Source organism: Pomacea canaliculata, linkage group LG7 (genome assembly GCF_003073045.1).
Source record: "Pomacea canaliculata isolate SZHN2017 linkage group LG7, ASM307304v1, whole genome shotgun sequence".
Classification (NCBI taxonomy): Eukaryota; Metazoa; Mollusca; class Gastropoda; order Architaenioglossa; family Ampullariidae; genus Pomacea; species Pomacea canaliculata.
In genome coordinates, this window is record NC_037596.1 from 2213193 (window position 1) to 2235717 (window position 22525).

Here is a 22525-nt window from a genome sequence, read left to right on the forward strand (position 1 = left end):
ACCAACCACGTTGTCCTAATTAGTTAGCTTAATTCGTGTCACCCCTCTGTGACAGTGTACACAGGTAACAGACAATGGTGACAGTGAGAAAGAACAATACGAGTGTCAATCAGAATGGTTGTGCGTAAGTCTGAGAATGTATGTTGTACATTAGCTTATGTCTGACATTTTGGAGTATATACATTATTGTTCTCATAATATCAAGATAAGTAAGTAATTCTCCGTACCTTAAAAAAGCCATCAATCTTAAATGTCTGGCTTGAAGTCTGTTTGTAGCGTAGGACGTAACAAAATTTCTAATGACTCGTCTCGTCCCCTTGACTCTATCAGCTGTAAGTCCTTCTGCCCATGATCACAGACGGGAGCACAGCCTCATTCCAGACTAAGAGCCACACTCGTTAAAGGTTTGTCTAATAACAAAAAACAACAACAACAAACAGAAGACTCCAAAGTTAACAGTTGCCGCAGAATCCCATTTATATTTTTTAGGAGAGAACAAATATTGGACATCAGACACAATGTGTCTGTAGTTGTACTGAAGCCACTCCAAGTATTCAGTTCACTGTACAAAGTCGGACAAGGACGAGAGAGTATCACGTGCAAAATGTAGATTATAAATAACAACACCTGACACTGCTGCGGTAAAGATCGTGACCTCATGGGGTCAAATACGTAAGGCATCATGCACTTCTCCCTGTCAATGCTTCACACTGTCGTCCCTGGGCGTCCACATGTTCTATCACTCAATAAAGTCTACAGCCCTGTCGATAGATTGACAGTAGGTGATGTCTCTTCACACTATGTCTCTTTTTTAAAGATGGGTAATATAATCCTCGACAGGCGATGTGAATGAGTTCAGTGTCGCTCTTCGGCATCATTTGAAAAGCAGCTTGAACTAGAGGAGACTGAAAGGTTGTGAGGACAGCAAGATCCAAAAACGTTTTTAGGTAAGACACTTACAGCAAGTATTTGAATGTTTTTTAACGAATATCAGTGACTAGGGCTGACTGAACAGTGCAAAGTACCCCGCAGCAATTTTTTCATCTTTCATACATTTTTTTTTTAGTAGATTGCATTTAATATAGAAAATATGATAAGATAACTGTATTTGTATTTGGCGTGTTATGATGTGACAATGTGAGCTGACATATATGAGACACCGAATGGCATTTTTAAAATAAGTTTTCCTCTCAAGCTATGCGCTCTACGGTTTCATCGACGAATCATCGAAGTGACTGGCCTCTGTTTTTTAGAGTACGATTCGTTGAATAAATTTAAACGTGCTGACGCATCGACAACATTCACTCTTCATCAGGAGGCTCCCACCTACCCGTCATGTTTTGTACACTTTCTGTAATGTTACAGAGGACCAAAAACGCATCAAAGACCTGAAAATGAGACAATTCCTGCTTTGGACAGTCTGCCTCGTGTTACTGCCCCTGTGTGTGGGGGGTAAGAGAGTTGTCTTCATGCCCTCTCCCTTCACCAGCCACACCAACTACCACACGAACGTAGCGCGGACCCTCGCTCGGCAAGGTCACGAGGTGTGGTTGACCATGCCCGACTACCTCGTCAACAGACGGGTGTTGGACACGACTAACTTGACTGTCATCGAGTACCAGACATTGATAAACTTTGAGGAGATGTTCACGGCCGCTTTCCCCGGCAACTATTTTAAGGGATTGTCTGAGGATTGGAGTCTGGTCATGTCTATTGGCTTACAATTTTGTGATACTCTTCTTACGAACGCTTCTTTCTTCCAGAACGTTAAAGAACTGCGTCCAGATCTTTTTGTTTTCGACAATGTACGGTTCATGAACATGATGACGATAATATCTTATAGACTTGGGGTGCCTTTTGCTTTTCTTGGAGCATTTTACGACCCGTGCTACGAGCGAATCCCTTTACAGCCTTGCAACATACCAGTGCCAATTTTTATTCACAATCATCATATGAGTTTTCTTCCGCGAGTTTTATCCACTGTAATTCATGTTTTTTCTTCTGTGGTGGACGGATTTTCCTACAAAGACGCAGTCAGTCGCTATGCACCAGAAAATTGCCTTTCCTTACTATAGACATGCTTGTAGCAAGAGCTGAGATCTGGTTGGTTACCACGGAACACATCCTAGACTACCCGAGACCATCGATGCCCAATGTCAAACTAATTGGAGGAACAGCTACAGGTCCTGGTAAACCATTGCCACCGCAGTTTAAATCTTTTATGGATGATGCAAAAGAAGGAGTTGTTATCGTATCGTTTGGTAGTTATGTCCTTAATCCACCAGAACCAATCACACAAAAAATCATGAATGTGTTGAAAGATTTACCTTTTAAATCCGTTTTCCGCTCCAACATTTCGTCACCAAACTCAAAGAAGATCCTGACGTCGTCATGGATACCTCAGAATGACCTGCTGGCTCACCCCAACACTCGAGTGTTTGTCAGCCATTGCGGTAATGACGGTCAGTACGAGGCTCTGTTCCACGCCGTGCCAGTGGTTTGTACGCCGATCTTTCTTGACCAGTTCTACAACGCTGAGCGCATGCGCGTAAAGGGCATGACAAAGACTGTCGACCTCAACACCGTCAGTACACACGAGCTGCACTCCACCATTCTCAAAGTGGCCACCAACACGAGCTACAAGCAGGCCATCACCAAAGCCTCGGAACTGTTTAAAATCGAATTCGGTGTCCCTGTGGAGAAAGCGGCCTACTGGCTTGATCACGTGATGAAATATGGCGGCCGTCACCTGCGTTCGTCAGGACATGAAGTTTCTTTCTTACAATTTTCGTGCTGGGATGTTTATGCTTTTCTTTTATCTTGTGTACTACTGATACTTCTGATTGTAGTGTATCTGGTTTATAAAGCATTCAAATGTTTCTTCTCGAAATCAAAGCCAAAAATAGAATAAAAAAGGAGTGAATACTACTAAAAAGATTTCTTAAACTTCCAGAAGTGAGTAAATAAACAATAAATCTACCCATTGACCAGCATAGGCAAAAGAGTTTGCTCCAGTTTTGAAATTAACCTTTACTAAGCACATTACAAAATAATTTTTCCCTCATAATCCTTCAGAAAATAAGGTTTCTTGCATTATTGTAACTGAAATGTTTTATTACTCTTTATATTTTAATGTTTTCTTGTTAGTTTTATTAACCTTCAAACAGCTATAAAAACATTTTATGTAGCAAACTTTTTTGTAAAATTAGGACAAAACATTGAGATTGGTGTTTGTCTTAGTTTTCTTTTTTTCTTTATTTTTTTTTTCCTTTTTCAAACCGATTCAAAATACATCTTATTAAAAAAAAACTAAAGTATGCTATGGTTATTAAATGCGAACTTGTTATAACAAAGTAACGTATGTTGTAAAATAAATAACGTAAGCTACTTACATTGCTGATAGCAGTATGTTTGATATACTTAGTATGCCATTGGTTTTTGCTCCAACTTAATGGCAAAGAAAGAGGAAAATTTAGTTAAAAAATACTTTTGACCTACTTGACGATTTCTTACAGTTCTCTCCTCGACAGTTAGGTTTTTAAATTAATTTTACTACAAGAAAACAAAACGTATATTTGTTACAATTTTCACGATATAAATGTATTTAAAGTGGAGTACCGCAGATATTTGTTTTTATTGCAGATTAATAAAATTTAATTAAAAAAAAAAATACCGGTCGAAAGTTCGCTGCTGCATAAACAAACACGTCGCGGGTTACCACAGCCGTGTAGGGTATGTGTTTAGCAAAGACACTCCAAAATAAATTTGTGATCTGTTATATTCACAGAATATAATATTTCTTTATTGATTTCCGTTTCTATTTTGCTCGAGTCGCTTTTTCCGTCTTTTTATGACAATAGCCAAAAAAAAACCGCAAACTACTAATATGGAAACAAGTTTCTGTGCAAAATTCTACTCAATTTTTGCTTTTTTAACCTTCTTGCTATTTTTGCCATGGATTTGCAATGTATTCCTCCATATTTACAATTGAGTTTCTACTTAACGCTTGCAACATACAGGTAGTCCTCGACTTACGACGGTGATCCGTTCTTAACGCCGCGTCGTAAAACGAATTTCGACGTAAGTCGTCATACGTCATGCAGTACTATTTATAAGAGCCATAAATAACAGTACAGTACTACAAACACTTAGCCTATCCAAACACCTATCGCTAACACAGTACCCTACATATTATCAATAAACATAAGTACAGTAAAATATTGTAGTACAGTACGTTTAATAATGAAATACTGTACTGTAAGTGCTGTAGTGCCCTGTAAACAGTAATAAACAGTGTTAGGTTAGTCAGACGTTTCCAAAACAAGTCTGTCTCATCCACGTTGAACACTTGTTGAGCACAGTAACCACCCTCCTCAATTATCTTAGCCAATTTGCATTAGGAAACTCAGTTGCTGCTGACGCTTCTCATCAGCACTAGCAGCTCACCTTGCATTTAATGTTATGGCACGATCCTAAACCTCATAACAACCAACCCTACTCGCCACAAATTCTTCACTTTCACCCTTCCCACTTTTCTCTTTTCAACGCCTCAAGCAGTCGCCTAGCCTTCTCCTGAATAACCATTAAAGACTCACAGGGAATACGCGCGTTGATTTTGGTCTTCCAACCAAAGCGCCAATAATCTGTCCATCTCAATAATAAACCCACTATACGTTGGCTTTGTTATCACAGTCGCTGTAAGTGGGAATGAGTGTCGTAACCACGAAAAACGACGTAACTCGAGACCGTCGTAACCCGAGGACTACCTGTAGTTTGAATCGCATTAATCCTTGTAGTTGCAAGGGTTGTTTTATTATCGTGACTAAAATGTTTTTTCTGTTGCTCTTTTTACCAAGTTTTATTTGTTGTTCCATTTTTCTTTCTTTGATACTTGTATTTAGCTTTATTATCTTTAAAGGGATACAACAATATGGTGAGTTGCCCAATTATTATAAACGTTTTTAAAAAATGCGCAGATTTGTGTAAGTATTCCACTCTTTACAAAAGAAAACAAAGTTATTACCTTCAGCAGCTTGTTATCATTCAAGTTAGTGAAGTTGCATACACACAAAATTAAACCTGATCATGGCTGCGTGCATGACGGGCATCTGTATTTACTTGTGTATTTGTCTTGTCTGTCGTACGACTGGATTTATGTTTGTTATGTGCTAATATAAGTGCATTAGCTGTTTATGCTCTAGTTTATAAATGATCTTTATATAAGCGCTCTGAGCAAACTGTTTTAGAAAGAGACTATATCAGTCCTTATGATCATGATTATTAGGATTATTAATATTTTAAAGAGGGAAATATTTTAAAGTAAAAAGAAAAGCATTTAGCATATGACAATTCCATGATGGCATTTGTATATTACCCTGTGACCTATTTTCATCAGCAGCTGTTTTATTTCAACTCATGTAGTAATTTAACAAGAATCTTAATGGATAAACCAATATTAATAATGTCGGTTTTTGTACAGCACCTTTGTCTTTATGCTTGCTTAGAAAAATAATCACAAAAAACTAATAGCTTAAAATATTTTTAATAATAAATAATAAGCATAATTATTGTTTGATGTGCGTTATTCCCTGGGCATCAATGTAAACGTGTTTTTATACGTTACCGCTCGTGAAAGTTTTACCAAGTTATTTTTTTTTTACTCGTTTTGTTTCTCTTTTTCGCACTCACTTTACGCAACACGTCACCTTACGTATTTCTTTCATTCACAAATCACATAGATTTTCATGGCAACGAAACTATTACTTTTTACAGTCACTTAAACACACACACAACACACACACACCGATACTGGCGAACTATATATAAAGCTTGTAGTATTTCACGCCGCGCCTGTAAATAAAGTAGACGATTGTTTCGAATAGATCGTTTAAAGTTCTAGTTACTCACACCGCACTGCCTGAAGTTATCGTCTGTGCAAGCAAAAAATAAAACGTCCTGGTCATCTTCTCCCTTCCTGATCCAGAAATTGTCCGTTCAAAAATCTCCTCCGTCGTCTGCTCTCGTTCCAAATAATTTTCACTCTCCCTACAATCTAAACTTACGTCATAAAATGACGTCGGGTTCTGACGCGAAACCACGACCAGCAAAAACACTCATATACTGGTAAGGGCAATAATCCTGACTAACAACAGAAGGGGCAACAACCCCCTGTTACCTAACACATAAACTTACTCTTTTCTTTTATGTTGAGAGTTCCTTTTGTGTTCTTTTCTTTCCTTTTTAAGCCAGTTCGACGGACTGGCGTCAGCAATATTCAGAAAGGTTATACACATCATCAATATACGCTATGACATAAAAGAGGCCCGGTGCTAAACCACACACACCACAACATACACACAACAAACACATCACACAACAACACAACACACACAAACAACGTACGCGCGCTCGAAGCGCGCACACACACAGCTCTCTTCTCTATAGTCAAGATCAACTCACAATTGTCTGAGTATCCCTCCCCAACCCTCTTCAACGAAGACACAGTTCTTAAGATGGATTATCCATTCGAGGAGCCTCATAGGTTGCCGTGGTTTGAGGCGAGCGAGGTATTGTGCCGATTCTGTGGTGTCGTGTCACACAACCCTGCCGTGAATCTTTCTTGCACCCAAAACTCTGTAAGAATCTTCCTTGATGATCCTCTGTTCATGGCTCCGATAGTTTCACCTTCGCAAACTAAGTTCTGCGGAGAAAGCTGACCAGGGAGATTGGAGGGACCACTGTCGTCCTGACGATGTAGTAATTCACCGTTGATTTGAATGAAGACTGGTTGGTTATTCGCCTACATCCTAGTCTGTTTTGGCACGCAGCTCCCATGCTTTTTCTCCCCTAATTCCTACAAAATTTTATTAGTATAAATTTTCAAATAAAATATTTGCTTCACCTGTTCGTCATACCCAACAATGTCTCCCTCCTACATCGTTATCACAAATTTCCTTACTTTGTGTCACCTGCACTCTACAGTGCCTTTCAGACGATTTGTGAAAAGTCTGACAAGGCGAGAGAGTATTACACGTGCAAAATGTAGATTATAAAATAAAACACCTGACCACAGCTGCGGTTAAAGATCTGTGACCTCGTGGGGTCAAATAGGCAGTGCATCAATGCAGCTTCTCCCTGTCAATGCTTCACACTGTCGTCCCTGGGGCGTCTGCACGTGTTCTAACACTCAATGAAAGTCTACAGCTCCGTCCGATAGATTGAACAGTAGGTGATGTCTCTTCACACTATGTCTCTTTTTTAAGAGGTGGTAATATAGTCCTCGTCAGGGGCGATGTCATGTTTGTTCAGTGTCGCTACTCGGCAACATTAAAAGCAGCTTGAACAAGAGGAGACTGAAGGTTGTCGAGGACAGCCAGATCCAAATCATTTTTAGGTAAGACACTTAGAGCAAGTATTGGTAATGTTTTTTAACGAATATCAGTGACGCGGCTGACTGAACAGTGCAAAGTCCCTGCAGCAATGTTTATCTTTCATAAATATTTTCAATAGCTTCGCATTTAATATACAAAATGTGATAAAGTAACTGTATTTGTATTTAGCGTGTTACGATGTGACATTTTGATGATGACATATATGCGACACAGAGGGGCATTTTTAAAAGAAGTTTTCATCTCAAGCTATGCGCTCTACGGGTGTCATGACGAATCGTCGAATTGACTGTCCTCTGTTTTTTAGAGTATTTCCACGATTCGTGAATAAATCTAAACTTTCTGACGCAGCGACAACTTTCATCATCACCAACAGGCTTTCACTACAGTTATGTTTTGTAATATTTTTACACATTCTGTAATGTTCAGAGGACTCAAAAGTGCATCAAAGACCTGAAAATGAGACAACTCCTGCTTTGGACAGTTGCCTCGTGTTACTGCCCCTGTGTGTGGGGGGTAAGAGAGTTGTCTTCATGCCTTCTCTCTGCCCTTCACCAGCCACACAACTTACCACACGACGTTAGCGCGGACCCTCGCTCGGAAAGGTCACGAGGTGTGGTTGACCATTACCTGCCCGACTACATCGTCAAAAGCAGGTGTTTAGACACGACTAACTTGACTGTCAATCGAGTATTCAGACACCTGAGAAAACTTGAGATGAGAATGTTCACGGCCGCTTCCCCGCGCGAACTATTTTAAGGGGATGGTCTGACGATTTGAGTGTGCTTATGTCTTATTTGGATTTTACAATTTTTGTGATACTCTTCTTACCTACGCTTCTTTTTTCCAGAACGTTAAAGAATGCGTCCAGATCTTTTCGTTTCGACAATGTACGGTTCTCATGAACATGATGACGATAATATCATTATATAGATTGGGTGCCTTTTAATGCTTTTTCTGTGGAACATTTTAACGACATCAAGTCCTAACCAGCAATCCCTTTAAATCACCCCTCTGCTATCTTTGTTTCCGTCGCATTATCATACCAACGGTTTTGTAACTTTTTTTTTTATGCTATTAGACCATCAGCAATGGTTTTCTTCAGCGAGTTTATCACTGAAATAGATCATGTTTTTTCCTTTTCTGTGGCTAGGACGCGCGCATTTTCCTACACAGGGATGCAGTCAGTCGCTATTTGGCACCGAAAATTTTTTGCCTTATTGCCGTTACTATAACACATGCCTTGTAGCCATCGCAGCTGAGTTATTGGTTGGTTGACACAGACATGTGATTACCCTATCCTATTGACTACCCTGAGGTTACCATCGATGCCCAATGTCAAACTAATAGGAGAACAAATACAGTCCTGGTAAACCATTGCTACAACTCAGTTTAAGGATATTTTTATATGGATGATGCTCAATGTCAGAAGAGTTGTTATCTGTAACGTTTGGTAGGCCCTTATGTCTCTAGGAGCTTTAGACCGTTCAGTCGCGGGCACCAGAATCAATTACACGATGTTTCTAAAATATATTTTCATCAGTGTGCTTGGGTCAGGATTTACCTTTTGGAAATCTTTTCCGTCATTCAACACATTTCGTCACCAGAACTCAAGGAAGATGTGACGTCGTCATGGATACCTCATACACGAATGACCTGCTGGTCACCCCAATCACTCGAGTGTTTGTCAGCCATTGGCGGTAAGCAACCGGCTCAGCTACGAAGGCCTCTGTCCACCGACGTGCCAGTGGTTATGTACCGCCGCTCTTATTGACCAGTTCTGACACACGCGCGGTGGCGCCGCAAATGCGCGTAATAAGGGCTATGCAGAGACTGTCGACCTCAACACCGTCAGTACAACACGAAGGCACGCACACTCCCGATTCTCAAGTGGCAACGACACAAACACGTAGCTACAAGCAGCCAACGTCACCAACTACAAAGCCTCGGTACTGTTTAAAACGATCGAATCGTGTTCCTGGTGGAGAAAATGCGGCCCTACTGCTTGATCACGTGATGAAATATGCGGCCGTCACAGTTCGTTCACAGTCAGGACATTGAAAGTTCCTTTCTTACAATTTTCATGCTTGATGTTTTATTCTTTCTGTTAGCGGTTGTAACTACTGATTACTGCTGATATCAGTATCGTTTGGTCTACGTTGCATTCAATGTTATTCTCGCTCGAAAATCTCTAAATAGCAAAATTATAGAAAAAATAAAGGATAAGTGAACAGTCGGTATCGGGAGTTGAAAGGCAAAACTACTTAAAAGATGGATCTGCGAGATATATCTTTGTTAAATATGCACGTAACACCGGGTGGAATTTAGAGATAAAATGGTTAACAAGAATTAGTTACGCATAATAGCGTTAATAAATTTTATAGCCGATGACCGACACGGGCAAAGAGTTTTCTCCTAGTTTCACAATTTAACCCTTAACTAAGGCAAATTAACAAAATAATTAGCCTGCTTCATAAAATAAGCGTTGCTTCATTATTGTAACTGAAATTTTCTATACTCTTATACCTTAATGTTTGTTGTTTAGTTTTGTTAATCTTTAAACAGCTATAAAAGCATTTTTTCGTTTGCCAACCCTTTATGAAATTAGGACAAAGCATTGCGAAGTGGTTTGTACTCTAATATTGTTTAATTTGTACTATTTCAAACCAATACAGATTGAAAAATTGAAAAAAAAAAAACTATAAGTGTATGCTATGATTATTAAATGCATACTTGTTATATAAGTAAGAATATGTGTAAAATAAATAGATGTGAGCTACTGGGACATTGCTGGTTGCAGTGATGTTTGATATAATCGACGGTTGTATGCCATTGTGTTTGTGCTCGCAACGTTAAAGAAAGAATAGAGGGGGAAAATTTAGTTGTAAGAAAGGACTTTTTGACCTACTTACGATTGTTACCGTTCTGTCCTCTGACAGTTAGTGTCTTATAAGTTGTTCGATTTAACTAAAAACAAAAAAAGCGGGGTATATTGGTATGTAAATTTTCACGATATAAATGTATTAAAGTGCTCTTTAAAATGGAGTATCACAGATAGGATGTTTATTGCTAGGTTAATAAATTTAAATCAGACTATAAATCAATACCGTAGAATTTTCATTCGCTGGAACTCGGGCCGCTGAGAAACAACAACATGTCGCTTGTTTCTGCAGCGGTGAAGCGCGTAGTGCTAGGGTTGTGTTAAGGGTTATGCGCAGTATTCTTCAAAGATTACACGCTTAAAATAAATTATGGGTCTTTTATTACAGATCGAGTACGTATTGTACTTTCTTTTTGATTACGTTTTTTAATGTGTGTGCGGGAGTGTGCTTTTTCCTCTTGTATGAACATTTAGCAAGATTTACAAAGAAAAAGGTAAAAGCGGCCAAAAAACCGCAAACACTAACATGCTAAACAAGTTCTGTCTTTGCAAAGCTCATTCTACTGCATTTTCTTCGTTTTAATCTCTTTCTATTTCGATCGATGGATTGACATGTATAGATATATAGCTCCATATTTCACAAATTGAGTTTATATCTTAACGACAGCAAACATAATTTGAACCCACTCGTAGTAATCCTTGAAGGTGCAAAGGTTGTTTTATTATCGTTGTGACTAAAATATTTGTTTGGTGCACATTTTTTCTTTCTTTGAATATTATGTTTGTAGCTTTATTATCTTGAAAGAGATACAAACAATGTGGTGAGTAACCCAATTATTTTAAACGTTTTTAGAAATGCCTCTGATGGTGTGCTTTTTAATTCCCTCTTTACAAAAGAAAAACGAAAACCAAAAAAGTGTCAATACACAAAGTTCAAACCTAACAGCCAGTCTTGTTAGCATTCTAGTAGTGAAATTGGCGATACTTTACAAATCCTGTTTGGTCGATGACGCGTCGCATGACGGGCTTTTCTGTACTAACTTTACTTGTTCCTCTTGTCTTGTCTAGTAGATAGAACCCTCGATTAATATGCCTTACCCCAAACACCCGAATACATGTTTGCTCAAATCTACAAGTGCATGGCTGTTCTTCATGCTCTAGTCTATAAAAGAGAATAATACATAAATAAGCGCATCCAAGCCTCGAGAGCAATAGTTGATTTTTGAGTTTTGCTGATAAAGGGAAACAGAGGTTGTACACTAGAGAAAACCCAAACAACGAGCCATATTTGTAGATAAATTAAAGACAGAGAGAAACATTTCTTTAGTTTTATTTTACAGATTGTGGTCAAAATCACTGATTGTTTCTGAGGAATCACGCAGAAACATGTTAGATTATACAGGTAAGTGGCTTCTATAGAGAGAGACAGCGTCTGCTCGATATGATGAACAGGAATATGTAGTTCTGATATTTATTTTTTGGTACTGTGTAACGGATTTTTATTGGAAGAAGATACAACTTTGGTAAAAGTCCATTGATTAGCCTCTAACTCATAATAAACTTAATAACTTAAAATTTAAAAACAAAAGTACATACTCTATCGTAAGTTGGGAGTATAGTAAGTTAGCTTATAGAATAACCAACTCAATTGCTTATATCTGAAACAGATTTTAAGTACTGTTGTTGCTCACCACTGTAGCTCTCTAGTGCCATTAAGGTCGTTTGTACAAACTTCATTTGTACTTATAGAAACTTAAATCTTGAATGGCGGTGCACAACTCTGTGATAGAAGATTGTTTACTGAAGTAAATCACGACTTCACAGTAGCTCATCAGATTTAACAGTCCACCGGTCCCTATGTAGACACAGAAAAAGTCCAAAAGTATAATCTTACATTGGCGGCAAGTTCATCAAAGAGTGTATCTACAGATAACGCACGAAACTTTCATGTAAATATTACTTGGAGGCTGGGGGTAAAGTCATCATGTCGTCGACGTATAAGTATTCACCGTGAATGTGAAAGAAGACTGGGTGGTTAATTGTCTAACAACCCTGTCACTAGGTGTCGTCGGCAACGCAGCTCACGCTTGCTTTGCTCTACCGCTAATTGTACAAATATTTTTAGTAGAATAATTCTCTCCATAAGTAACGGTGAGCCATTTCATTAACTCTTCATGTAGAGAAGGAAGATTTGGGATGTGAGCAGGCTGGTGAGAGAGAGAAATTATTATTTTACTGTACTTACGAGTACTGGCCTCTGTGATGAAGATTCACTGGTCAGGCACTCTAAGCAGTAAAAGCATGCTTTAACAACACGGTTTCAGTTTTTTTTGTACCTTTTAAAAGCCCAGCTGTTGATATGATCCTGTTCTTTGGTACTACAATTCTGGCATAAATATAAAATACTAGGCCATTTGCTTTCATTTAATTGCATTGTACTGTTTATGTCACGTCTAGATTTTAAATTAATTTGTAGACCGCATGTTGATGTGTCGTCACTTTTATGTTCATTTAATAATAATAATAGATACTAATAATAATAAAAATAATAATAAAAAATAATAATAATAATAATAATACAGTGATCCACTTAAGGGTAAGAAACAGTACATAAAAAATGATAAGCAAGTAACAAAGAATACACAAGAAGCAGCTGCTACCATTGTTGTTGCCGTTATTATTGTATTTAATGTCAAATCATGGTTCATAATCATATTATTTAATAAGTCCAAGAATAAAATCAGTGTCAAAAAACTGTCTTTCTTCTAAGAATCCTCAATTCAATTTAGTAAATGACCCAACATCAACAAGTGAGAAATGAAATTATACACATTAACTATTAGTAGTATAAAACGACTCTTAATCGTTGACACTTGGGTTTCTTGTAATATCTTTTAAAAAACGTTTTAAGGAAAGCAACCACGTATTTACATCTTCGCACACAAAATCTCGCCACTGAATTCGCGGTTTTCTCGCGCGCGATAACTGCGTTCAGAAGCGCGTGATTACGGTAGCTTACTAATGAAGATCCTGTTTTGCCAGGAATAAAAGATCGCAGTTTTTTCAACATATGCATTTAAAGCATTATTTAAAAATGAGAGCATCAAATGTTTGGTAAACCTGCCAAAAAACAAACAACAACATAAGAGCAATTAAATAAATTTCATGATAAATATTCAACATATTAAACTTAATCGAAGATAAGAATACTTTAGCCATCCTATGCAAAACGTGAGTTATGTCTGTAAGATGTCGTATAATTATTTTTAAAATCAATTGGCACAAATGTCAATCACAATATAGCTGCGTCACATGCAATAATTGATCTTTATGAATATTTGAAGAATGAAAGGTACTGCAATGAAACGTGATTCATGCTGGAATTAAAAAGACTGCAATAATAATGATCATATGAACAAGTAATTCCTGACTCAGGACTCTCCCTGGCTGATGGGAAAAGAAAAGATATTGTAAAACGTTTATGAGTGGATATGTTATATGAATTAATGTAAAACTATGGATTGAATCATTAACTGTCTATATCTGACTGATGACTAATCATTTTGTTGCACAATCGTCTGGTTGTATTAGCTCGATGAAAATCTATTAGAAAATATTCTACTCGTTTCACCACAAAGCATTTTTGCTAAAACAGTATACATACGCTAGTTTAATAGATTTTCGTGAAATAAAAAACATCAAAAGAAATTAACAACAGAAGGAATGAAAGAATGATATCCGTAAATATCAAAACATTACTTAATACAGAAAATGTGATTTAAAATTTTATTAACAGAAACTAGGGGGTAAGGAAAGAGTGGAGTACAAAAGGTAGATTACGAAAGTGTTCTAACCTATCGTAAGTTTTCTGTTGTCACGATTGCACTAAATTGTAAGATGTTTGTGCTGTAAGCTGTAAAAGATAATGAACATATAAATTGACAAGTAAAAAATATAAAACACGTTGGCCGCTCAGCAAATCTTCAAAACTTGAAAGCATAATTTTATAGAGCAAAATTCAAGTAGTATCTACTAATTAAACATTCGCCAACTAAATTTTAAGATTATACTATCCATCTTCTTGTTTATGTCGGACAAATATAAAAATATGACTGGTAGAAACAAAGGGGATGCATGCAAACGTTTTGCTTCACACGTGACAATTTAAATAATCATTTGAGAAAAAGAACGAATTTCAATACTATATCAAATTTTACTAAATTAATTTTCAGAGAAATATTAACTTTGAAGTGATAAAGATTAAATACAGACTATTTATAAGCACTCCTATAATAGACTATTGAAGTACTAAGTAATCAAACTGTTTTGTCAAAATACAATCCATTCCAAAATTCTGACTTGGTGAGGAAACGTTACTGCCTCCCTTTGTATACTTTCGAATTTCCGTTGTTTTTATTGGTAAGTTGAAATGTTGCAAAATGGTGCACAAGGAAATGTGGCAAGTATACAAGGTAAAGTTACTTTTAATAAGAAATTATTCTTTATATTTATCATATAAGAATCAAAGTGCTATCATCACTAATGTGTGGGGAAGATGATTAAAAAGAGATGTGATCATAAAACGATCTAATAAATATCTCACATATTATAATCTATAAAAAAGCAATTACCACAATCCAAACAATTAAAATGCACACATAAAACACCTTTATCTCAAATTTAAGCTTTTAAAATTAACTGAGAAATACAAATCTAAAAATAAGAAAGATTAAAATATCACATGAAAACTAATCTGATATTCAGTTAAGAAATCAGAAGAAATGTATAACTAATAGTTTAAGAAGAAATTAAATTTATTATTTTCTTTAAAAAAAATAGCGTTTTGACAAACATAAATAAACCAAAAAAAATCTGATAAACAATAAACAATACTTTGGGGTGTTGTTGATGATGATCTGAACGATGGTATTGCAGTTGTTCCTCCTTCGATAGCTGACAAAATGTATGTTAATGATGACAACTGCGCTGTTGGTGATATATCTGTTTACAAAATTGTAAAAAAAAAAACCCCAATGACTAAAATCATAGGTAGCCTTTGTTTCTCTTGTCAATCTTTTTTCTCTCTTCCTCACAAATACAAACGCGGAGACATATAAAGCGATTTCATTATCACTTATTTATCGTTCGCAATTTTAAAAGGCAAGCAAATAAAACTAAAATTTCATGTAGATTATTGAATCTTTTCCAGGAATATAACTTAAAAAGCTGCATTAACATGCAACAAAATTTTATGACATAATTAATCCTAATCGAGAGAAAACTAAAATTACTTTGTTCTAACATTGATGATAATAGCGTCCTTGTTGGTGTGGTGGTTTCTATTTTTAATGCTAAATGGTAACAGAATTTACTAAAATTATCTTGTAAGCACATAATTTTTTTTGTAAACTATTGCAACGTTCTTTAAGGAGGCTTAGACTCCGCTAACAAATCACAAAAAGTTTGAAATTTTTAGGACCAACAAATAAAATGTATTTTGTTTATCACTATTGTTACTAATGGTGGTGTTAACCTTGCCATTTTTGCTTTTTGATACACAAAGATGTAGCAAAAATTTACTCAGTCATCTGTAGTGACTCTCCCTTTTCGTCACCCAAACAACAAACTGATTCTTATCTCTCTCGCTGTCTAACACACTAAAAAAAAAAAAAAAATACTCATATACGCTACGTGTAAAACTAATAATATATGATGATTTTACGAAAAGTATTCATGAATATAAACTAAATCATCTGTGCAATTTGTCTCTCTTGTAAGATAAATAACACTCTTGGTTTTTTCTTTTTCTCTCGCTCTCTCACTCAGAAAGAAATATACTCACAGGGTCACAGATAAAAAGTTTACCATTGAATTACATTATAACTAAAAAAAAGTAAAGAAATATTTGTAAGAGAAAACAAATTAAAAATAGCATTCTCTATTACATATAAACATATTTAATAAATAGCCTTGACTCCAGAAAGAATTCAGGAGAGCGCAGTAACTTTCACAAAATAAAGAATAGCAAACTTACCTTGTGTTGTTAATGATGTGGGTATTGGTGATGTTAATAATATTGGCATCACGGTTGTCTCTTCCCATTTTTCTTCGCAGATAGCGAAGTGAATGTAAATGATGACAACGTGATGTTTCTGCTTTTACCAGACAAAAGTGTAGACGACATTACCATAATCATCTGTGACTATTGTTTTACCCTTCCACCACATATAAGGTCCTTCTCTCTCTCACACACAAACTGATTCTTATCTCTCTCGCTCTCTAACACATTGAAAAATACAAAGCTAAATAAATGACAAATTTAAGACTAATAAAACAATACCTTGCGTTATAACCGATGATAGTAACAGTTGTGTTGACGATGTCATTTGTGCTAAAAAAAATATAGAGGGATTTATATAATTGTTTGTGGTGATTGTCCCTCCTATCAGTTGCATAACACACTGTCTCTAGTCTCTGTTATCACACACACACACATGTACACACACAGCTATAAAGTAGTACATGCAAACCTTAACTTTCTGTAGATTATTGCTATGTATGTAAGGAATACCGCGTCGTTGGATGCCATTAACAGACAACAAAAGACTCATTACATATTCCAGAATAAGTAAAAAAATAAAGAGCACCTTGTTTAATCGTTGATGATTTTACCGGTTGTGCTGACGTTGCATTTTCTATTAAAAAATTGAAAAATACATCATAATGTACTAAAAATATCTGTAGTGGTTGTCTTTTCTGTCACCCATATTATACACTGCCATTCTTCTCTTATTCCCTCTTACACCTCACAAACAAACACACACTCGTCTCTTTTCAATATATATATATACACACATACAGACGCACATACATTACCTAAACTACTGTATGAACACAAAAAAACAGTACAAAAAAGCAAACAACCAAAAAATTAACATTTTGTAGATGATTAGAAAGTATTATATAGCGTAGTAAACTACAAGAAGCCAAGAAAAAAGTATATAAAGGACTAATCAAGTGAAAGTTACCTTGTGTCATTAATGTTGAAGTTATCTCTTGTTCTGAAGGTGCCATTTCTGCTTTCAATGAACAAAAGTAAAGAATAATTTTCTAAAACCATCTGTGGCGATTGTTAGCCCTATATAACATTGTCAGTTTTTTTTCTCACTCACACGTACACTCGTGCGCGAGCACACACACACACACTTGCACGATTTCTAAATTTTAAGAAAAAGTAAAAAGAAAGATAAAGAGATTTTTTAATGTGTAGATATTGCAAATTTCTTTCAGAAATTCAGTGTCGTTTGGCACCTTTAGTAAACTCAAAAAAATCCTGACATATGACTAACCGAAAGAAAACTAAATTTACCTTGTGTTACCAAGGATGACATTAACGGTTGCGTTGAGGCTGCCATTTCTGCTTTTGATAAAAAAAAATGTAAAATTTACTAAAATTAAATGTAATAGTTGTGTCTATAGTGAGACCCGATCTCCACACTCTTTCTTGTCTCTTTCTCTAACGCAAAGAAAAATAAACTCAGACACAAACATGTACACGCATACAGACGCAGACACATACAAGCGCAAGCAAGCGCGTACACACACAGAGATCCAAAAACATACACGCACGTACGCGCGCACACACACACATGTAATTACACACACAAGCACGCGCGCGTACACATACACACAAGTTCACTCTTACATGTCTGCACAAGTTTCCCGCTCACCAGCCAACAACAACAAACACTTTGGCAGGAAGGCATTGAAATGTCTCTCCCACCTTCTGTGACCTCGACACAGTCGTCAACACTGTAGTCGTGCTCTGACCTTTTTAACCGTTTAGAAGTGAAACAGAATTAATAAACAATATTGTATGTATCTTACCTGCAATGAGACTGATGAAAATCAGCAGTCGAAACAGTGGCATGGTGCTCAGAAAGAACTCGTCTGTCTGTCTGTCGTGTCGACATACGTTATTGTGTCGCCGTTGTCGCTCCTGCAACGTCCTTCGCAATGCCGGCGATCGACTTTAATAAACAGGAAGGGAATGGCGGTGGTGGCGACGACCGTGAACAAAAGACAACTCCACACTGCACCAGATGATTAAAATTCAGGAGTGAGAGGGTCTCCTTATCGAGAAACTGAAACGTTAGTCCTATCTCGACCACAATAAAACAGTTTTTGCTGCTGTAGACGGTCTCTCTGATACTTGAAAACACGCGACAGTCCCATAGAATGAAGTGTGGGAACGGCCAGCTCTCTCAACAGCTTGTTTCTTTTTTGATTGTTCGCTAATCTTAACATGCTTTTGTAGTGAGGCAAGATAGTTGACAATATTGTACTCGCCAACATATTTCACCTCCCAACATATCTACACCCTTTTGATCGCATGCACATGGAAGAGAGAACAGCAGGGAAGGGGTGGGCAGTGTCCTCTCAGCAAACTCGGTGTTTGTTTGTTTGTTTGTTTGTTTGTTTGTTTGTTTGTTTGTTTGTTTTGTTTTGTTTTGTTTTGGTTTGGGTTGGTTGGTTGGTTGGTTGGTTGGTTGGTTGGTTGGTTGGTTGGTTGGTTGGTTGGTTGGTTGGTTGGTTGGTTGGTTGGTTGGTTGGTTGGTTGGTTGGTTGGTTGGTTGGTCCTTGCTGGCTGGGGTGGGGTCACATCTCAGCAGTTCAAATAAGTATTTTTCATGAAAATTTTCTAGTCATAAGCTTCTTCAAGTTGTGTTTGCATGAGAGAGAGAGAGAGAGGGAGAGGGAGAGAAGTGAGATAGAAGGGAATAACGAGAGAAAGAGAGTAGTATTAGTTAGAGGTATTAGCCGCATAAGGAAAGTAAGAACTATTAAAGGAGGACGTCACACTTTTGAACTTCTGACTTGGTACCGCAGAGACAACATGGATGTATAGATGGAAAGATAGACAAATAGATAATAAAGCATTTCTTTAAGGTTGACCTCATGTGTTTTGTTGTGATATGTCCAGGGCCGTGCTTAGGGGCAGGCGGACGAGGCATCTGCCTAGGGCCCCGCGCTTCAAGGGGCCCCGCGCTTTTGATTGTAACCTATTGACGAACGTTACAAATAAATTAATCGTAGGCTTATGTTGTAATGTGTATGCAGTGTGCTGTCAATGATAAAAGACGAGATATCCCTGAGGAAAAAAGTGACTTTAGATCCCAACTAAAACCGTGTGATCGTGGCGTGAGGGCCCCGCACATGCCCTTTGCCTCGGGCCCCGCGGGGGCTGAGAACGGGCCTGGATATGTCCATTCATGGATCTCATTAAACACGAAGAATACTCAGAAGTTTAAAATCAAGAATTAAACAGAAAAAAAGCCATTACATTCAAACCGTGCATTCACACAGGTAACAAACTGACATTACATGGCAACAGATGTTTTGACTAAGACACATTTGTATCTGTGAGTGCAAAGTTGTTGTCTCCGGCGATGAGTTGAACCCCAAAGTTCTACACCTAATATATGCAACTTTTGTCTTCTGTGTTGTTTGTGAGAGGTTCTTACACTAGAACAAACAAAGTATTGGTATAATTATAGCCGACTTCCCTGGCACAAAGTCCTGCAAACTAAAGACCAAACACAACATTTAAAGCACATAGCAAACCGAAGAACCGGTAAAAACCTCTTTATAAATCAAAGGACTGATAACATCTGTTGAAAGGATTTACAACCAAGCAATAAAATCTGTCTACAGCTACTCGATGTCGGAAGGTTGTGTAAATCTTGTCTTTCGAATAATGAAACCTCAAATAACTATTTTCATGAACACGTGTGTGGCACACAATGTAGCCATTGTATTCCCTATGTCCTTCTGATTTAACTTTCCTTTACAGTTTTGCAGTTATTTGGTGTAACTTTTGTATTTTTAATAGTCTTCGTAAAAGTTTCTTGAGAGAGTTTCCCACTTTATAAAATACAGAGGTTACTGTGGCCTCAGGACTTGTAACATCACATAACTCGGGTTATTTCATGGATCCTACTTGTCAGGCAACAGGCAGACAGTCATCTGCTTGTTTTTAAGATCAGGAATTAAGTTTAGATGAACCAGCTGGGAGTTCTTTGATGGACTAGATGCTAAAATCAAAAATATAAAGTTATGAGAATTATCAGCTTAACGAGCGCAAGGCTGACCCGTAAACATGGGTAGGAAAGCCAAAAATGTTTACAGGATTTATCTCCCTTAGTAGTCTGAATTTTTTTTTTTAATTCAGTTTGTTACTTTAATTTGTTTTTTCCACATGAAGGATTCAGTATTGTAATGGCTGGCTGTATCATGTGAGGAAATATGGCATGAAGAAGAGATATCCAGTATTGTAACCATATACATTCAATACAATGTATTGTCCACTTCAGTTTAAAACAGACACAGACACATTACTTTGTTAGAAACTCTTCTAATTACTACACTAAATAAAATACAGTCACATCAGTCACATGTCACACATTTATACAATTATTACATTCTCACATAATCCCTTCTTCTGGCAATAAGTATCAGAAACTGGCGCGAGCACACCCTGGACATTTGTTAGTTCTATTTAAGTGTGATATTGCAGTTGGTATAAATGACTTGGGCAAAAACAGTCTTCTTGACAAGCAGTGTTTTTCTTTCCATCTACGGCCAGAAGGAGGCATTTGGAAATAATTATGCAGTATGTCTCTCGTGGTGTCAATCATGATGTACGGGGACACGACCTGTACCTTGCTAACAGAACAAGAGCAAAGGATCCAGGCGCTCGTGATAAGATGCTTTAAGAGACTCCTCCGGATTTTTTACAAGGAGCGAAAGACGAACAACTTCGTCCACAATGTAGTCAGCTCTCAGATGGGTCTACAGGAGTCTCTGCCTGCTATTGTCAACAGGTCACCCGACATGACACCTTGCCCAGGACGGTTCTCCAATGTTCCATTGAAGGCTCTCGACCAGGTGACAGACAGAAGAAAGGTTGGGTGGCCGATGTGAAGCAATGGAGCAGCTGTGCACTGTGGGACTTTGTCACATACACAATGTCACACACATCCAAACACTGCGTCTAGACTTGGTCTTTCGCTCAACAAATAAGAAAGACCTATCAATGGGCTCTCGTAATGTATTCTGTTTAGTCTAATCTTAATTTCAATCTAGTGGTACTTTCTTAGCTTGCTGCCTCTGGGTCTTTAGCTGTGTAAAGCGCTGCAATAAACCAAATCCTTACAACATGTGACAGATATGAACCCTTCTGGAGCACTGACTTGCTCTGAATTCTGTAAATCAAAGCAACTTTCACAATATTTGCATTATAACTTACAGTGGATACAAACAATTGCTTATATAAATAAAAATGCATATACCAAGTCTCATACACCTTACAAGTAACCTTTAGAAAAAGTAACCTTAAGCATCAAAAGTAGCAATACAAACTTATACATAAGTGAAGATCTTAGTAGTAGCTGTTGTTGTTGACACTTTAGTCCTCCTACTGTTTTGCTGTAAAATAAATCAAGATGTTAATTTCATTTGTCATACAAACGAAAGGATGTATGCATTTTAAAATGTTTACATCAGCTAATTACTGTCACTATGTATTAATTATGCTATTATTTATTGACATCACCAAATAGTCAAGTATTTACATCTATAAGATCCAGTTTTACCTATTGTGCTATATAGAATAAGTACAAAGTAGTGTGTACTCTGGCTTAATAATACCTACCTGTTGTGTCAGGTCATGTATACAAATAGCAGCTAAACTGCTTTCTCTTACAGACTTATCGAATGTATTTCAAAACAAACCTGGAAAAGTAAACAGAACATTCTTCTACGACTGGAAGGGTGTGTAGTTCGATTAATCACCAAATAAAAGTGTTTTATATCTATCTATCTATATATATACCTAAATCAAAATCAAATATAAATCATAATCCTAAAATTAAATAATTTTTGCATGAACTTTATCTAACTCAAGCAATTAATAAGGTGTGAGATGAAGTCAGAAAAGAGGACTAAAACACTAAGGTACAACACATCAGCTTCATATCATCAATAGTTAACGGCTAACGTGTCGTCAGCAAACGATTAACTGCGCTTACACAGCGGCGAAAGCCTGTCCTGGAATCTCGCACACAAACTCGGCGAACTGAAATCTCGTGATTTTCTCGCGCACGATACTACGATTCGTTTGTTAAATGCAGGAAAGTGTGATTCAGATTTGATTTTAACAAGTAGTCGTTACACTTTTTGATCAGGAAAGTGAACA

General features: G+C 37.1%; 1 protein-coding gene and 1 long non-coding RNA gene across 2 annotated transcripts; one reads left to right on the forward strand and one right to left on the reverse strand.

Annotated features, from left to right (window-relative positions):
- The first annotated feature begins 299 nt into the window (after positions 1-299).
- On the forward strand, positions 300-3900 carry LOC112567658 (2-hydroxyacylsphingosine 1-beta-galactosyltransferase-like). The gene is made up of 2 exons (XM_025244368.1): positions 300-947; positions 1366-3900. The coding sequence occupies exon 2, from the start codon at positions 2078-2080 to the stop codon at positions 2909-2911; it is 834 nt and encodes a 277-aa protein (XP_025100153.1). The 5' UTR covers positions 300-947; positions 1366-2077; the 3' UTR covers positions 2912-3900.
- Positions 3901-17297: 13397 nt separating this feature from the next.
- On the reverse strand, positions 17298-18510 carry LOC112567666. The gene is made up of 3 exons (XR_003099855.1): positions 18157-18510; positions 17639-17686; positions 17298-17345 (listed from the first exon to the last, which is right to left on the reverse strand). It is a non-coding gene; the product is annotated as an uncharacterized LOC112567666 (long non-coding RNA).
- Between the last annotated feature and the right edge of the window lie 4015 nt (positions 18511-22525).